The sequence below is a fragment of the Triticum urartu genome, chromosome 2A (assembly GCF_056163025.1).
Source record: "Triticum urartu cultivar PI428250 chromosome 2A, HENAU_Tu73, whole genome shotgun sequence".
NCBI lineage: Eukaryota > Viridiplantae > Streptophyta > Magnoliopsida > Poales > Poaceae > Triticum > Triticum urartu.
In genome coordinates this window covers 71,201,883-71,219,895 of record NC_141874.1, presented here as the reverse complement: position 1 = coordinate 71,219,895, position 18,013 = coordinate 71,201,883, and the positions used below count along the sequence as shown (strand labels likewise).

Genomic DNA, 18,013 nt, shown 5'->3' with positions numbered 1-18,013 from the left:
TGTCGATCAACAAAGTATGTAGTTCCTTTCAGCTAAACCTAGAGGAAGATTGATTTGCAGAATTCCAGTGCGCATCATCTTGGTCATCCTCCTCTGGTCCTTGAGACAACGGGGATGTGCCTAGCCTGAAGGAGCCAGCATTTCCTATATCACACATGTACCATGGATGAACTTCATGTTCGCACGCCCTGGAGGAGCGACAGGGATGTTTGCAAGCCATCTTGTACTGAAATAAAAATGAATAACCATAACTTGGAACTTTGTATTGATTGCAGCTGAGAGGAAAGAAGAAAACGTGTGAAATATATGTGTATTACCTCGACGGAGGACCTCAAAGTGGAGGCTTCTCCCAGTCGCCTGGGGGAGTTGAAAGCACTTCGTCATCATGGTTGGTCAGGAGAGCTAGCTCATTCTCCTGGAACAATCAACACAATTAAACAAATCATGCACGCAAAGGCAACACAATTGATCTCATGCAATGATATGTACCTGTTGGATGGCTTTGCATGGGGCTCTCTGTGGCTGCACCACTCCTTTTGGTCCAGTCCTGATTTGAGGGCGGGGGAAAGTAGGAGGCCACATCATCATAAAAGGATGGATCTTATAAATGTCTCCGTCACGGGGCGCCAATGTGTACACCTTCTTTGCTGCCCTGCTCGCAATGTCCAAGTAGATGACAGCACCACATATCTCCAAGAATACGAACTTCGCATTGTCCCCAACTGCGTGCAGCTTGACACCAGCATTCTTTCCATTCTCCAGTGCTCGAGTTGGCATCCTCATACTTGCACACACCTCACGCAGACAAATAGTATGAACTAACAACCAGTTGTCACAGATACTGTTGTTGTTGCTGCTGCGTTTGTGGGTGCATAGCCAAATGTGGAGCTCAAGTCCTTTTAGATGAACAAGATTAAATCCAGTATCATCTGCTTGTGATAGCCCAAGATTGTCATACTTGTACTCGAGCCCATCTGGCAAGTTGATCACCGAGAGAACCGAGGAGAACAAATCCAACACAAGAATCTTGGGTCCGGAGCACACGATGTAGAGCGTATGGTTGGTGAGTAGAATCATGTCTCCGGAAGTTGACACGGGGGGCCCCTCTAATGTAGACGATGTATGGTTCTTCCATACACCATCTAGTAATTCATAAAGGTGGACAGTGGTTCTGTCCTGGCTAATCACTAATGTCGCGCCCAAGCATGATTGGTCATTGAGGACATACTCGGTAGCACGGTAGAAATGCCTCGCTCAAGGTCAATGGGTGGAAGTGGCGGTAGGGTTACAATGTTCCTCTCAAGGTTCAACGGATTGAGTAGAACATCTGTAGTACTATTGACCCGATGAAATCTGCCGAGAAGACAACCGTTCTGAGAACCATAAAGGACACCCCACGTATCGAAGAAGGCATCGAAGGCCGATCTGGCACGGCAGATCATGGTGTCAAGCCGCTGGATGTGAGGCATCACCATGAACTTTGGGAGCGAGAATTTCCAACATTTTAGGTCGAAGCCAAGGAGAGGTGGGTGGAGATTGCGGAAGCGGTGAAGTAAAGCAGGGTCAGAGGTGATGTTGAGCCAGCGCTTGCACACGAGGGCGGCACGGACGAGGCTGGCAGGGAAGACTAGACGAACCAGGATCTCGCGGAGGAGGTCATCGTCATCAAGAACCATGGTAATATTCGGCGATGGTGGGGACCTAGGGTAGAACAGAATTATGAAAACGTTAGAAATAACGCAGGTGAAGGCCAATGTGAGCAAGTATGTTTGTCTCCATTGAAGAACTCTAATTATATTATTGTAGATGTAAAATCTCATGGTTTCTACAACGTACATTACAATATAATCCTCTTAACTAGGCGATCCCGGATGCCAATTAAGTTAACACTTGTTAGTAGAAATATGGGAAGGAGCACTATCCCTGGCCTTTGATCACTACAAGAAATATGTCAACTTATGACCTTCTGTCAGTGACCCTCGAAGAATTGGTCATAAATTTATAACCATTTTAGACCAATTGGTCAAAAGCTATCTGGGGGGCTCCAAATCCTAAACCATTGCGACCATTTTGGTCAGAAAGGTCATAATTTCCTTACACGAAATGGTCATAAAGCAAACAGCGCTAGTCCGCTGCCTTATTTCTAGTTGTTAACGACCAATATAGATGGTCATAGCCTTGTAAATTGTGGTGGGTTGCGATGACTAGGCGCCATCTCATCAGTTTTGCCTATGTGTCATGTCCATGTGGCAGTTTTTGCCCTAGGTTGTGAAGCAACCTATATTTCTGTCATTCCCAAAATTCCCAAAAAAGTCTCATAAATTCTTTGGGTCATATCTTCGTCAAATATGTAAAAACCTTCCTTTCCTAGTTCAAAAATAATTAAAAAATATTCATTTTCCTATTCTGTTCAGAACAACAGTTTGTGAAGGAAGTACCACTTTGGCATGTCCAAATGGTATCCATTTTCTACAGTGGTTTCCTATGCCCAAATAACCATCCTCCACCAAATGCCAACTCAATCCATTCATTATTTTGAGCCCAGCTTCAACATTCGTATTTATGTCCAGTGTGGTACTTTATAAAGCAAGTACCATCTAGGCTCCTCCTTTTGAGGTGAAAATTTGTGAAGACGGTATTCTTAGTAACTGGTCATCCTCAGCCAAAACTCACGCCCATTAGCCATGTGCATTTCCCGTACCGCAAATCAAACACTTGGTTGCTTATTCATGTTTGAGCATCGATCGGTCTCCTCGTGAGAATCTTATGTTGTGATTTTCTTCCTAGCACCTACCTGGGGAGTGCCCAACCCACTAGACATGCCTAGGCCGCCCAGAACACATGGCAACGCCACGGTCACGCGGTGACCACGCGGCGGGCATGCGAGCTTACGCGCTCTAGAGTTGGGGCCCTCGGCCACCGTCCAAACCTCGATGTCTCGCCATCAAACCATGTATTTCTGATTAAATAGATACTTATTTACCTAGAAATGATTTTTGGAAAAAATAAATAGGAAACTATGAGGCAGCTGCAGTTCAAATTTGACCCGCTTCCAACTGAATCGGCGGGAATTTGTCTTTTTCACCAGAGGTGGATCAAAACTTTTGGCACCCAACCATTTTGTCAATTGTGCATTAAATATGTCCTAATATTTTATAAAAATGATTTGGTACAATGTTGCAACAAATATATGGTAGGTCCTTCACAAAAAAAACTCATTTCAGGCACTCAGAAAATGGAAAATGGTTTTTTCGTCCAAAGAAAATGAAAACTTCCTTAGGTAACATTGTTTGCCATTCCAATATGCACCCTTGTGCATAATATGAGATCATTTGAACAAACTATGCCATGAATGTGGCCATAAGATTGATCATTTGACTTGAAAGCCATGAATCTTCACACTTGATAGCTCATTTTTGAGAACACTTTTTTAATATAATTACCGTATTACAAGTTTATTATTTTTCCTGGAAACTTGGTCACATATAATGACACAATGCGAAGGTTTTCCAATTTTTTGATTTTTTTGAATTTTTTATGCCCGTTTCAAAATGCGGTCAAAACGGCGGGCTTGACCGTTCCTAGCTAGTGGTTGAATCTTGGAAAACTTTTGATGTTTCTCTGATTAAATAGATACTTATGTACCTAGAAATGATTTTTGAAAAATAAATAACAAACTATGAGGCAGCTGCAGTTCAAATTTGACCCGCTTCCAGCTGAATCGGCGGGAATTTGTCTTTTTCACCAGAGGTGGATCAAAACTTTTGGCACCCAACCATTTTTTCAATTGTGCATTAAATATGGTCTAGTATTTTATAAAAATGATTTGGTACAATTTTGCAACAAATATATGGTAGGTCCTTCACAAAAAAACCTCATTTCGGGCACTCGAAAAATGGAAAATGAATTTTCCGTGCAAAGAAAATGAAAACTCCCTTTGGCAACATTGTTTGGAATTCCAAGATGCACCCTTGTGCACAATATGAGATCATTTGAACAAACTATGCCATGAATGTGACCATGAGATTGAGCGTTTGGGTTGAAATCCATGAATCTTCACACATGATAGCTCATTTCTGAGAACACTTTTTTAAAATAATTACCGTATTACAAGTTTATTATTTTTCTTGGAAACTTGGTCACATATAATGACACAATGCGAAGGTTTTCCAATTTTTTCATTTTTTTTGAATTTTTTATACCCGTTTCAAAATGCGGTCAAAACGGCGGGCTTGACCGTTCCTAGCTAGTGGTTGAATCTTGGAAAACTTTTGATGTTTCTCTGATTAAATAGATACTTATGTACCTAGAAATGATTTTTGGAAAAAATAAATAGCAAACTATGAGGCAACTGTAGTTCAAATTTGACCCGCTTCCAGCTGAATCGGCGTAAATTTGTCTTTTTCACGAGAGGTGGATTAAAAGTTTTGACACCCAACCATTTGGTTATTTGTACATTAAATATGGTCTAGTATTTTAGAAAAATGATTTGATACAATTTTGCAACAAATATTTGGTATGTTCTTCACAAAAAAACTCATTTTGAGCACTCGAGAAATGGAAAATGAATATTTCATGCAACGAAAATGAAAAATTTCTTAGGCAACATTGTTTTTCATTCAAGATACAAACTTGTGCATAATGTGAGACCATTTTTTGATTTTTTTCATGTGTAAAAGTAGAAGAAAAACAAAAGGAAAAACACAATTATATGTGCTCTATTCTCATTGGTGGGTTTAGTTGTCACACGGATCGATGACATGGCACCCATCCATCCGTCCAACTCTCCACCTCTCCATCCAGCCATCCATCCGCAGCCCAAACCCTAACCCGCACCCACACTCCTCCTCCCTCAGCTCCTCACCGCCGCCACCTCCTCCCAGATCCCCCTGTCCCCGACCCAGACCTCCCTCTCTCTGCCATCCCAACCCCACCGCCGGCCTCCCCCACCCCCGCCGCCGCCGACCTCCTCATCACCCCCAGCACCGGCCATCCTTCCTTCCACCACCCCTCCTGTCCGAGTCGCCCCCTCGCGAACAAATCTCGCGAGCCAATTCCCCTCCCCTCCCCATACCCCCACGCGCGTGATCCAGGCGGAGATGGCCGCCGCCGCCGCCGTCGCCCCCCATCCCCACCGTCGATGGCCACCACCTCCTCTCCTCGAGGCCCAGTTCGAGCAGGCAAGGCGGATTGGCAGCCTTGGCCACACCGATCTGGCGAACACAGCCTCGATCCGGAGGGAGGGATTTGGCAGCCTTGGTGATGGGGGTCGCCTCCCTCCCCCTCCCCTCGTCGGAGCTCACCGGCGGGGCCCTGGGCTGGCGCGGCTCCCGCGAACAGAAGCCCGCCGCAGCATCACACAACAGCAATCCCATCGCCCCAGACCGACGCACGGCGACCTCAGCAACTCCGGCCAGGATGGTCACAGTCAGGGTGAGCCCCTCTTACTCGTACGCACCATTATCATGGGGATTAGTTCTTGTCGTGTGATCTGAAGTGACCATTTGGCGCTCGCGCTCGTGCAGTTCCACCAGTACGAGGTTGTCGGGAGGGGCCTGCCGACGCCGACCGAGGAGCATCCCAGGATCTACCGCATGAAGCTCTGGGCCACCAGCGAGATCCACGCGTCCAAGTTCTGGTGAGGACATGATTCAAATTCGGAAGCCTCTCGAGAATGCGTGAAGAAGAGCTACGGCCAGATCCTCGCCTTCAACGAGGTGAGCTCTTCTTCCACGCTCATTTGAGTTTACTCCGTGGTTGAATCGTAGCATTGAACAGTCCCTCGTTACTGCAGTCGATATTAACAAATGCAGTGCTCGTGTCGTGGATAGCATAACCCACCTGTGTCACACCACATTGATTTTGATGGTTTAACATAACAAGTACAACAAGTAGATAGTTTTGTTTTCACTGTGCTAGTCCTAAACCTGACTGCAAAGCACTGTACGTAGGCACTGAAAGGCAGCTGGAAGTCTTTTATGGGAGTATATACTTCTTTTATCTATTATGGGAGTATATACTTAATAGATGGAATAAAGAGAAGAGAGTGTACTTAAACAACACTTCTTTTATGGGAGTATATAACTATATCATACAATAGCATCAGCTCATGCATTTTCAATTCCTCGTCTAGGCGATACCGAATTGTTCTGTTCATATTTGGGGTGATTCTCGTACAGAGTTGTATTTCTCTAGGATTTATGTCTACAGAAGCTACATGTAGAATTCTGGTCTCTTACATTTTTCATAGAAAGTAAAAGGGAAAAGGTTAATTTTATGTATTAACATGGCCATACTAGAAGGTTAATTTTTTTGAAACATATATCAAGGGTAATTTGAGTTATTCGTCATCTCCAAAAGCTAAACTGTTGTAGTTCTGCTGACCAACCTGCGTGTTTCACTTCATGTGTGAGGAGGAGCCTGTGGCTGAGACTGCATCAGCATAGATGCTGCAACCCATCACAGCGAGTTCCTCGGCCTCTGTTACGGACGATGCAGAAGTAACTCAAGACACCATTCATGACTCGTGCCACTTCTACATTTTATTTCTCTGTTCTAGTTACTTACGTGATTTATTCCTGGTACTTGTTGCTGCTGTATTCTGATTACTTGTTGTGACCGGTATTGAGAGATTTTGGTGGTTTCTTTGAGTACATTTAACTTGTAGTTCTCCAGTATTCCTAGTTATGGTTGGTGTTTGCACCCACTCGCCTGAAATTAAATACTGCACGGGGCATGCATCTGGTTCTCTTGTTTCGAAGCTAAAGCCATTTTGTACTTACTTTTGAATGTACACATATAAGTGTCGTCCGGCAGTTGCTTCTTCTGCATATGCTTGCAACCACAGGCGCAAAAAGGACCATATACATACCTGTCTCTCTAAAAAGAGTAACAAGCATACTAATGCTTTAAAGGCCAAACAGAAATCAGTTAGCATGTATGTATCAGTATATACAGCTTTTGTACACTTGTCGTTTGCATATTTAGTTCTGTTTGATTTAGTTCTGTTCTATACTATTGATAACTATCCTGTCAATACATGCTTGTTCTGTAACTTGTTGTCTCGATTGTTCAAATGATAATTATGTTGTGTTCGATTGATGTCCTGCTAGCTGCTACTACTAATTTTTACTGCCATGATGTTGATACTTCTTAGAATATGTTCAGTGCCTTAATTCTAGTAGTATTTGTTATCGAAAACATGATTGTATTGTGAGCCATCAAGCTCTTGGAGTCTTCTTAGAGCTTGCTGGTATTTACCTTTTTCCACCAATATAATATTTGCTACTATTTACTCCTCATGGTTGCTACTGTTATCCATGCCCTCATGCTTCAGGATCGACTCCTAGCTGCTTGTGTATCTATTTATTATTCTGTTAATTATTCTTTTCCTAGTTGTTCTCTGTTGGAAGGTATTGCTTTCATTTTGAATTGGCAGCCATGATAACGATCATTTTCATTCTTCTACAGGAGCTCTAGGTTGAAGAAGTTAAAAGAAGGGAACGCTTCATCTTTGATATGGAAGGTAAATGCCATTTCAGAATCACTGCTGTAATTTTCATTTTTCAAGAAGAATTGGTTGATCTGCATGGCAAATGCATGATGATTAGGAATATGATCATGTCTCCTGTAGAATTGGATTTCTCTGGCCGTTCCGTAAACTAAATTTGGTTCAGTTAAAAAACTGCACTACCTGACAGTTTTGGGCAGCGAGCTTCTAACTGAAAAATGAGTTTGTTATGCTCATAATTTCAAGTTGGCCTCTACATATGAGTTGTAAAGCATGCTCTAAGGTTTCCGTAGAGTACTCGTTTGCTTCGTTTGGATGTATGGTTTGAGAGCAGCCGTCTATTTAGTTTGCTGTCCAGAAATATAGTACAGTTTAATGTCGGTGGTGGTCTTGTCTTAGATAGATTCTGTAGTGTATTAATCTCACTGGGTAGAGTGGCCTACTTGCACACTTTTATTGACTCGTTGGTTACTGATTACTTTCGAGCGAGTAGCACATGTCTCAAGCAACTGTAGTATTTCTTTCCCTGAATTGCTCCCTTGTTTTGCTGTGGCCGTATGCTCCGTGGTCAATGATGTGTGCTGTATACATATTAAAACCAAAATTGGAGTTGTTTTAGTTGTGCATATTAGAACTGAATTATGCTTTGTTTTGCTGTAGTTGTATGCTCTTATTGCTAAATTGTTTAGTGGGTTGTTCAAACTAAACTCGTCCAGTCAGCTTGCTATGATGTATTGTATATTACTGTACTTCAGACGTCTTGTAGAATTTGGTGTGGCAATACATCTGAAGTACAGTAATATACAATACATCATAGTACAGTAATATACAATATCTTGCTATGAAAGATTGTAGAATTCTTTTAGTTGCTGCTTCTCATGTATACATCAGTTGTTGTGATTACATCTTCATTACATTATAGACATCTGCATTTCTGTGAAATTTTGTTAAATATATATTTTCTAGATTGTCTATACACTAAACCTGGAGGTTTGAATATCTACTCCAGGAATGAAGATGGTACTCTAATGCCTTCGTGTTCACCCTTTTACAGGAGCTCCAGGCCTAGGAAATTTCAAGTTCGAAGCGGCGTGTAGTCCTAGCAGCAAAGATTTGTTCTGTTTGACTGTAATAAACTGTAAATATTATAGAACTGTAATAGTAGGCATATCTGGGTTGTAATAGACTATGCACAGATTGTAATAGACTATGTATAGTAGCTCCAGGCCTAAGAAATTCTACATTTTTTCTATTCTATTTAAAATATGGATTATTTGTGTGATTTGAAGACGTGTGAAATGGAAACCTGATTAGTGGGCCCATTTGTGAAAATAATCTAAACAATGCTCACATTTTTGACATGTGGGACCAATATAGCAGATTATGACAAGTGGGACCCATCTGACTTGTGGGACCAGATTGAAAAATATATATTGAAAAACTAAAAAGGCCATGGCCCAAAATATAAAAAAGGCCAAATTGTTGGGCCAGGCCCATGTAGCTAGACAAAATTCATAGAAAAAATATACAGTAAAAAGGCCGAATAGTTGGGCTAAGCCCATGTAGAAAACCGAATTGGACCGGGCTGAATCTTGTGCCACATCAGCTTGCCACGCTGGATGCCTACGTGGCCTGGGGAGGTTGCTAGTGACCAAAACGCCACAGTAGACATATTTTGGTCATAAACGTCTACGACCTTCTCACAGAGAAGGTCGCTATAGTCAGTTTACGACCGCCAGCTTTTAACCTTCTGTTTTTGGTCACAAAAAGGTCGTAAATGGAAATTTGTGACCTTTCAGTGACCAATAGTCAAGGTCACAAGTTGACATATTTCTTGTAGTGGATGGTATCATGACTTACACGAGGTAGAATATTTTGGAAGGCATGGGATCATGGCACTGTATAATCACTAGGTTTGGAGGAGGTTCACTCTAGGGGTGCATATTCTACGTACATAGTATCTTTCAGATGAACACATATATCAATTTATAGAGTTAATTCCATTTTTTACCCCCTCTTTTGTCCTTTTTGACAAGGATTACCCCATATAAGCAAAAGTCATCCATCTTACCCCATTTAACTAAATTTGTGCCAGAGTTTACCCTTTTTTTTGCACATTCTGTCAATCTTTTATTTTTTGCAGCCCGTTTCTTCCTCGCTCGATTGCACACCCGGTTCTTTCTTCGGTTCTACATCACGCAGGCCCCTTCCATGTCGTTCCTCCATCTCGCTCCATGTCTCCCTCCTCCATCGCTACTCCTCCTTGTCCTGTTATACCGCATCCGCTGCCATTAGAACATCAACCGCTTTGCATCTCTCCCGAGCCCCCTCTACGAATTGGGCGTTCTTTGCAGATGTTATGTCAACCAAAACAAATGTCTGCTTGTATTGCATCTCATTTCAAACATTTGATAGCGTACATCAATTTGCAAGTGCCTTTGCAAGTAGTAGCACCTAGCGCTACGCACAATATGGAGTAGGGGCTAATGCGAAGCACAAAACAAAAACATGGCACACGAAGTAGACCAACCAGCAGCAGCACGCAGGCAACAGACCAAGCAACAGCTAGCTTGCACCTACAGCAACTGGCAGACCAAGCAACAGCTACCATAAGTTGCGAGTGTGGCGAGGCGGCAGCGCTAGAATAGGAGAAGGACGCCGAGTATGTCACACACATGCGCGCACGCGGCTCAGCTCAAACTCGATCACGAGCAGGTCATGCGCGCAAAATGGCTAAACTAGCATGGGCAGGAGTCGATGGAATTGATCAATTTGATGGGTCCTAATTCCTAAACGAGGAGCAGATCAAGATAGGTCCGAGTGTATTTATCTCCACCGCTTGGAGCCGAACCGGATGTGCGGTCGAGGAAGTGAATAAAACTGGCTACAGACAAAGAAAAATGCCTATAAATCATGTGGGAATCAATCGACAGAATGAGGAAAAATCTAAAGAGGGGTAAAATCTGGCATATATTTTGGTTAAATGGGGTAAGATGGATGAATTTCGCTTAAATGGGGTAATCCCTGTCAAAAAGGACGAAACGAGGGGTAAAAAATGGAATTAACTCCAAATTATAACTTGGCAATATGAAAGTGTGATCCCAGTTTATGTGGGTAACTTCTATATGTACGGTACATGCATATTTACCACTCCCTCCCGTTTTGTAAGGCGACGCATAGCTCTAGTAGATTATTAATTAATTTGATCAACGTAACAAGAGTTATACGACAGTATACAGTACAGTATATCATAAAAACCACACCATTAGAAACTCAAATCGAGAGGAGTAAATAGAGAAGGCGACAGTCGAGGTTAGGGCAAGGGTGGGCGTGCAGACCTGGTGCTGGGAGTGATGGCGGCCGGCGGCAATGATGGCGCTCCTCGGTGGTTTCCGGCCATGGCGAGCCTCCGCCACATCGCCGTCGGTTCTCTCTTTACGGCTTCCCCGTACGTCAGCGATGTATACTTGTTTCGGAGGAGCCGAACCACGGCGATAGATTTGTTATGGAGATAGATTTTGTTATGAGCAGACGGAGATATATTTTTTTATGGGTATTTTTTTCTTTTTTGGGAATTATTAAATAGAAGGGCAAAAGAATATGAGAAGACCCAACAGGCCAAGACAACCTGTCGCGCGTTCGCATACACACACACGCTGGCATTAGGCCCATAATATATCCTGTAGTGGCCCATATTTCGGGTTTGCATACTCATGCTTTCGAGATACTAGCAAAAAGACCCGTGCGTTGCAACGGGAGAAAAAATACCACACGTTTTTAATTTACAAAAAATAGTCTATAATCTAAGAATTTGTAACTACGGCTCAAACAAAGATGGTCTTAACCTATAAAAACTGTGGTTTAAGATTCTGTAGGTGTTCTATTTCAACATGGCTTGCATGCAGATTTGATCCGTACCAAGAAACGGGCAAGTGATCATGCATTTATTCATGTCATGTTCGGAATAGGGTGTTGTTACAGGCGAGTAAAGAAAAACGACAAAAACAAATGATGACACATTAGCACACTACGGAGACATGTGTGCAGTTTTCAGTTTAAGAATCGCCAACTTAGGGTAACTCTTGAACACTTTTTTTTCACATGCATATTTCTTAAATACATGAAGAGTTGTTAAAAATATGCATGATTTTTTAATTATAAAGAGATTTTTTTTCTAGAAAAGAACATTTTTGTATGATCTCCTGTGAACGCAGATACTTGCGCCCCTATTTCATCACTATTTCTTGCCATACATGTCATAGGTGTAGGTCCCTTTGTCATTACTATTTATATCTTATCAAACTTCTTTTTTTGTCATGCATGCCTCCTTTTTACTTTTTTTCATGCATGTCCTCTTTTTCTTCTTCTTACATATAGGAGAATAACGCAACATCCCATCTTTATCGGACCTGCTCTGCATTTTATTTTTATTTTTTTTATAGAGGACATCCTATTTTTATTGGGTTCTTTTTTATTTCTTTTCATGCATGTCCTTATTTATTGGGTCTCTCTCGCAAATTTATCTTCAATTTCATATTCAATCCTAATTTTGTTGAGGTGTTCATCCCCAATCTGAATCGGCACCGGTATGAAAAAAACACACGAATAATGCATTGTTGATTAACATTGCAGCCTAGATAGTGTTTTTTAAATTGTTAACAAGTAAAATAACATCACATTCAGATTCTACATATTTTTCTAATCAAATTTCATATATAATATGTTAAATTTGGAGTTATGGTTTAGAAGATATGAGTATTTAAAAAATATTTGATATGTACTGCGGGTTTAATGTCAGAAACATTAGGGGGTTTTCTATAAAATAGCAATCCGAACTAAGCATACCTATTTCTTTTATTAATACGTATAGATAGATGGCAGCTAAAATACGTAAAAAGAAACACACACAGTATCGACGTAGACGCTCATATGCACATATACTCGTTTCTATGAACGCATGTACGCACATCATACCTCTATAAGCATCTCCGAGAGATTGGGTCGGCATATCATTTTAAAATTGATGATGTCGCCACAGACGCCTTCGAAGTCGATAGAAACGTCTTCTCCTACTGAACACACATCGCTGAAAGGCCTAAAATAAATTCAAAAAAAATGCAAGCATCAATGTCAAGTCTAGAATTTGAACACTGGTGGGCTGAGAATATCACTGTCCTCCTAACCATCCAACCACATGTTGATTCGCAAAAAAAAAAAAACTAAATGATGCGTTCGGGCCGACCTGCTAGTATCTAGTGCGGGTCGCGCAAAAGGTACCTGATCTGGCAAGATCCGACACATGGGAGAGGCAGCAACGTCATGTGGGCACTGCTCTAGCTATCCCCTCTTTGACTCTTTCCCCGAACAACACCGGCCACTAATTTTTCCCCCCAAGCATTGAACCAACCGTCATCCTCTATTATCTTCTGCATGCGCTCCGTCATTGCGCAACTTGAGCTCCGCCATGGCTCAACTTGAGCTCCTATGCTCCCTCCACCCTCCCTCCTCTCTCCGATGTCCCCACGCTCTGGCACTCCACCGACGCCCTCCTTTCCACAGCTGCACTCCCCTAACGCATATTCTCTTTCATCCCAGTAACCTCTGCCATGGGCTCTGCTTCAACGGCGGCGGCCGCACATTGCGGTCATAGTGGCCAGGAGTTGCGACGCTGACGACCAAGATCCTGCAACGAGTGGGCTACGACGTGGCCCTCGTACCACAACCGACCACCACATGATGCTGCAACTAGCAACATCGATGTTGGAACCAACCACTACGCACTACAGCACGATCATCAATCGGAGGCATTTTTATGGTGGCATATTGGTAAATTGCCTCAAACTCTTTAGTATAGAAGGCAATTCTGAGTAATGCCTCAAAAGATGGTGCTTATGTAGGCATTTTAAGAAAACGCCTCCGAAGCTCCGTGCATTTCCCGGCACATGTCAAAACGCCTCAATATCGCTTACTATTGGGGGGCGTTCGGCAAAAACGCCATTAGCGTTTAGAAGGCATTTTTGGGTAGAATGCCTCCGATGCAACGCCTAATCTTTCATTTAGACCCTTAGGTATATAATATTTAGACTAAAGAGTCCTCCCACCTCTCACTTAGGTACGATTCGTGGATGAGAAAAAAATAGAAAACCAAATCGTCCTCGTCACCGACAGATAGAGAGCTCCGCCGCTGCCGGCCGGGATCCGGGGCCGGCGTTGCTGCCCGTGCTCACCAGCACCGCCCCTAGAGACGTGCTGCTGGACGTGCCGAAGCCCCCTGCTGGTCTCCCTCCAGGTTCGTCCTCGACCACCGCGGCTGGACGCGCGGCTGACCCGCCGCAGATCCCCGTGGCCGGAGACGCCGCGGAGGCCTGCCGCTGGATGCGTCGCCGAGGCCTTCTGCTGTACGCATGACTTATTTGTCCCTGGTCGACACCACTGGGCGTGACCAAGTCGCTCTACCTAGGATTGCAGCTAGCAGTTTCCAAGTCTGCACGCAAGCTGTTTGTGGTAATGTCTCTTCATCCGTGATAATTTTTTTCAACTCGTTTTTGCACCATAATATAGTCAGCGGCTGTTGTAGTACTATATTTGTCTAGAATAGATGCATGACAGTGATAGTTTGAACCTGCACTTGTGCAGTTTGTCAATTGCTATAACAGTACTATAGCTGTGGAAATTAGTTTGACATCAATACAGTACACCGTAAATTTGCACTAGCATAGTGGGTGGTTGTTGAAGTACTATATTTGCTATAACAGTACTATAAATATAATTACACAATTGTAGTACTTGTATTGTTTGGCGATGTATGAAGTGCCTAGATGAAGTTTGGACACCCTGTCATATCCATGCCTCTTGGACAGCTGAAATGCTTAGTAGTCGGAAGGCCTCCCAATTTTTCCTCTGTATTTGTGTCTGCATGTGTAATGGTTTTTTCAGAATCACACATGTGTAACAATTGACATATATGACAGATCAAATGCTACTACATGTTCTTCATTTAGCAAAATATTGGTGTATTTTTAATAAAATTAGACCACACTTTGTTTCCTTGGATAAATATGTGTGCTATATCTGTAGTGCTTTGTTATATCTAGTTCAGTGCTTCATAAAATTCATGCTTGCAACCCTGTAGTTATACAAACCTTTCAGGATGAAATTATAAAAAGGATTCAGGCAGATCCTTCTTTTTTTAATTGTTTGGATTGCTTACCACATGTGTCACGTGGTCAGGCAGATCCTTCTTTGATTGGTGAGGAGGCCCATGATGCTGATCTTTATTCATCAATTTTCGCAAAAGAAAAGAAAGGAAGGTCTATTAGCAGATGGAGTCACTTCAGAGCGCCTTGCTCAAGTTGAAAGATGACTTCGGTGAAGCTGCTTACATATTGAGCTTCAAGATCTATAGAGATAGATCAAGACGCTTGATAAGTTTTTTCAATGAGTACATACCTTAACAAGATTTTGAAGTAGTTCAAAATGGAGCAGTTAAAGAAAGAGTTCTTGCCTGTATTATAAGGTGTGAAGTTGAGTAAGACTCAAAGCCCGACCACGGCAGAAGATAGAAAGAGAATGAAAGTCATTCCCTATGCCTTGGCCATAGGTTCTATAAAGTATGTCATGCTGTATACCAGATCTATTGTATACCCTGCACTGATTTGGCAAGGGAGTACAATAGTGATCGAAGAGTAGATCACTGGACAGCGGTCAGAATTATCCTTAGTGAAATAAGGATATGTTTCTCGATTATGGACGTGATAAAAAGGTTCGTCGTAAAGGGCAGCGGCTCTAGGTGACGGCGGCGGCGCTAGGCGGCGGCGCGGCTAGGGCGGCGGGGCTGCGGCGGCTTGGGGGTGCGGGGTGGGGCGGCTGCGGCTTGGGAGGAGGGGGGGTGTTGGGTATTTATATAGGAGGGGGGGGATTGCTTGGGGGAGGGGGCAAGAAAAGGGGAGGGCGGCAGCCTAGAGTCCTTCTAGGACTTGGCGCGCGAGGGGCTGGCTGGCGCGGCAGCGGCTGGGCCTGCGGTCCTCTTTTTTTTTAAATAGTTCCGCGCGCAGAAAAACAAAGAAAAAGAAAACTAAACGAACCCCAAAATTTCTAAAGTAAATTTTCCCCGACTCCTAAAAATGAGTCGAACAAAATGAACTTTTCCCCGGGCCTAAAATGCAATTTTGAAAACGCGCATTTTTCCCTATCCAAATAAAATGCAAATAAACACCGAAAAACCAAAATTTGATTTATTTATCAAATCTTCATTTTTCCTAAATTTGGGAAAAGTCATATTATTTCCCTCTCTCATATTTTGACATCGGAAAAATAATTGAAGATGAAATAAATAAATCAAATGATCCTCTTTTCAAAATTTGAGAAAACTCAAATATGAAAATAACGAAATCTCCAACTCTCTCCGAGGGTCCTTTAGTTGCGTGAAATTTCTAGGATCGACCAAAATGCAAGAAGATATGATATGCATGATGATCTACTGTATAACATTCCAAATTGAAAATTTGGGATGTTACATGCTTTCTTCATGACTTATACATGTTCCTATGACTATGAGATTATGCAACTCCCGTTTGCCGGAGGAACACTTTGGGTGCTACCAAACGTCACAACGTAACTGGGTGATTATAAAGGAGTACTACAGGTGTCTCCAAAGGTAGATGTTGGGTTGGTGTATTTCGAGATTAGGATTTGTCACTCCGATTGTCGGAGAGGTATCTTTGGGCCCTCTCGGTAATGCACATCACATAAGCCTTGCAAGCACTGCAACTAATATGTTAGTTGCGGGATGATGTATTACAGAACGAGTAAAGAGACTTGCCGGTAACGATATTGAACTAGGTATTGGATACCGACGATCGAATCTCGGGCAAGTAACATACCGATGACAAAGGGAACAATGTATGTTGTTATGCGGTCTGACCGATAAAGATCTTCGTAGAATATGTAGGAGCCAATATGGGCATCCAGGTCCCGCTATTGGTTATTGACCGGAGATGTGTCTCGGTCATGTCTACATTGTTCTCGAACCGTAGGGTCCGCACGCTTAACGTTACGATGACAGTTATTATGAGTTTATGCATTTTGATGTACCGAAGGTTGTTCGGAGTCCCGGATGTGATCACGGACATGACGAGGAGTCTCAAAATGGTCGAGACATAAATATTGATATATTGGAAGCCTATGTTTGGATATCGGAAGTGTTCCGGGTAAAATCGGGATTTTACCGGAGTACCGGGAGGTTACCGGAACCCCCCGGGAGCTATACGGGCCTTAGTGGGCTTTAGTGGAAAGGTGAAAGGGGCAGCCCAAGGTGGGCTGCGCGCCTCTCCTAGTCCTATTAGGACTAGGAGAGGTGGCCGGCCCCCTCTCTCTCTTCCCCCCCCCCGAGGAATCCTATTCCAACTAGGATTGGGGGGGGGGGGGAATCCTACTCCCAGAGGGAGTAGGACTCTCCTGCGCCCTCCTCCTTGGCCGGCCAGCCCTCCCCCTTGGATCCTTTATATACGGGGGCAGGGGGCACCTCTAGACACACAAGTTGATCCTTGAGATTGTTCCATAGCCGTGTGCGGTGCCCCCTGCCACCATATTCCACCTCGATCATATCGTTGTAGTGCTTAGGCGAAGCCCTGCGTCGGTAGTACATCAAGATCGTCACCACGCCGTCGTGCTGACGGAACTCTTCCCCGACGCTTTGCTGGATCGGAGCCCGGGGATCGTCATCGAGCTGAACGTGTGCTAAGAACTCGGAGGTGCCGGAGTAACGGTGCTTGGATCGGTCGGATCGAGAAGACGTACGACTACTTCCTCTACGTTGTGTGATCGCTTCCGCAGTCGGTCTGTGTGGGTACGTAGACAACACTCTCCCCTCTCGTTGCTGTGCATCACCATGATCTTGCGTGTGCGTAGGAATTTTTTTTTAAATTACTACGTTCCACATCACATAGGTGGCAATAGAGCCAACTGATTAGTGCCAAGTGATTAGGCCCAACCTAGGGTGCCTCGGCATCGATAAACCCTAAATGATGAAAACTTAGCATTTAGGGTGCCTCGGCGTCGACAAACCCTAAATGATGAAACCTTGGCTTTTAGGGTGCCTCGGTGTCGATGAGAACCTAAATGATGTACGCTTAGGCTTTTAGGGTGCCTCGGCGTCGACAAACCCTAAATGATAAAATCTTAGCTTTTAGGATGCCTCGGTGTCGACAAACCCTAAATGATGAGACCATGATCTTGTTCCTTGACAATAACCAACTTTTTGACCAAACTTTTTTCCTATTTAGAGCGAAACATGGCCCACAACGATGAGGCCGGCGGTTCGGGCGGCAAGCAATTCTGGGAGCTGTCCCAGGAGTTGGAGGAAGAACCTCACCGCTATGAGGACGCCGCGGAAGACACCGATCCTGACTACACAACCCCTAGTGGCGTCGCGGATGACACCACTGATGATGGCGGCGCACGCACAGATGGCAGCCAACCGAAGAGGCAACGGAAGGACCGGTG

General features: G+C 43.6%; 1 protein-coding gene across 1 annotated transcript; it reads right to left on the bottom strand.

The window, feature by feature from the left end:
* Positions 1-331: 331 nt before the first annotated feature.
* Positions 332-10,966, bottom strand: LOC147983841 (uncharacterized). Its single transcript, XM_087539608.1, has 4 exons — positions 10,849-10,966; positions 1,290-1,701; positions 490-756; positions 332-415 (listed from the first exon to the last, which is right to left on the bottom strand). Exons 1-4 carry the CDS (start codon positions 10,926-10,928, stop codon positions 332-334), a joined length of 843 nt encoding a protein of 280 aa, XP_087395734.1. The 5' UTR covers positions 10,929-10,966.
* Between the last annotated feature and the right edge of the window lie 7,047 nt (positions 10,967-18,013).

Bases quoted from the DNA above. Each gene is read 5' to 3' on its own strand.
- LOC147983841 (XM_087539608.1), bottom strand. From the start codon at position 10,928: ATGTGGCGGAGGCTCGCCATGGCCGGAAACCACCGAGGAGCGCCATCA. The intron at 1,702-10,848 runs GTCTGCACGCCC...GTTCTACCCTAG, and splicing joins GCCATCACTCCCAGCACCAG to GTCCCCACCATCGCCGAATA. The intron at 416-489 runs GTACATATCATT...TGATTGTTCCAG, and splicing joins CATGCAAAGCCATCCAACAG to GAGAATGAGCTAGCTCTCCT.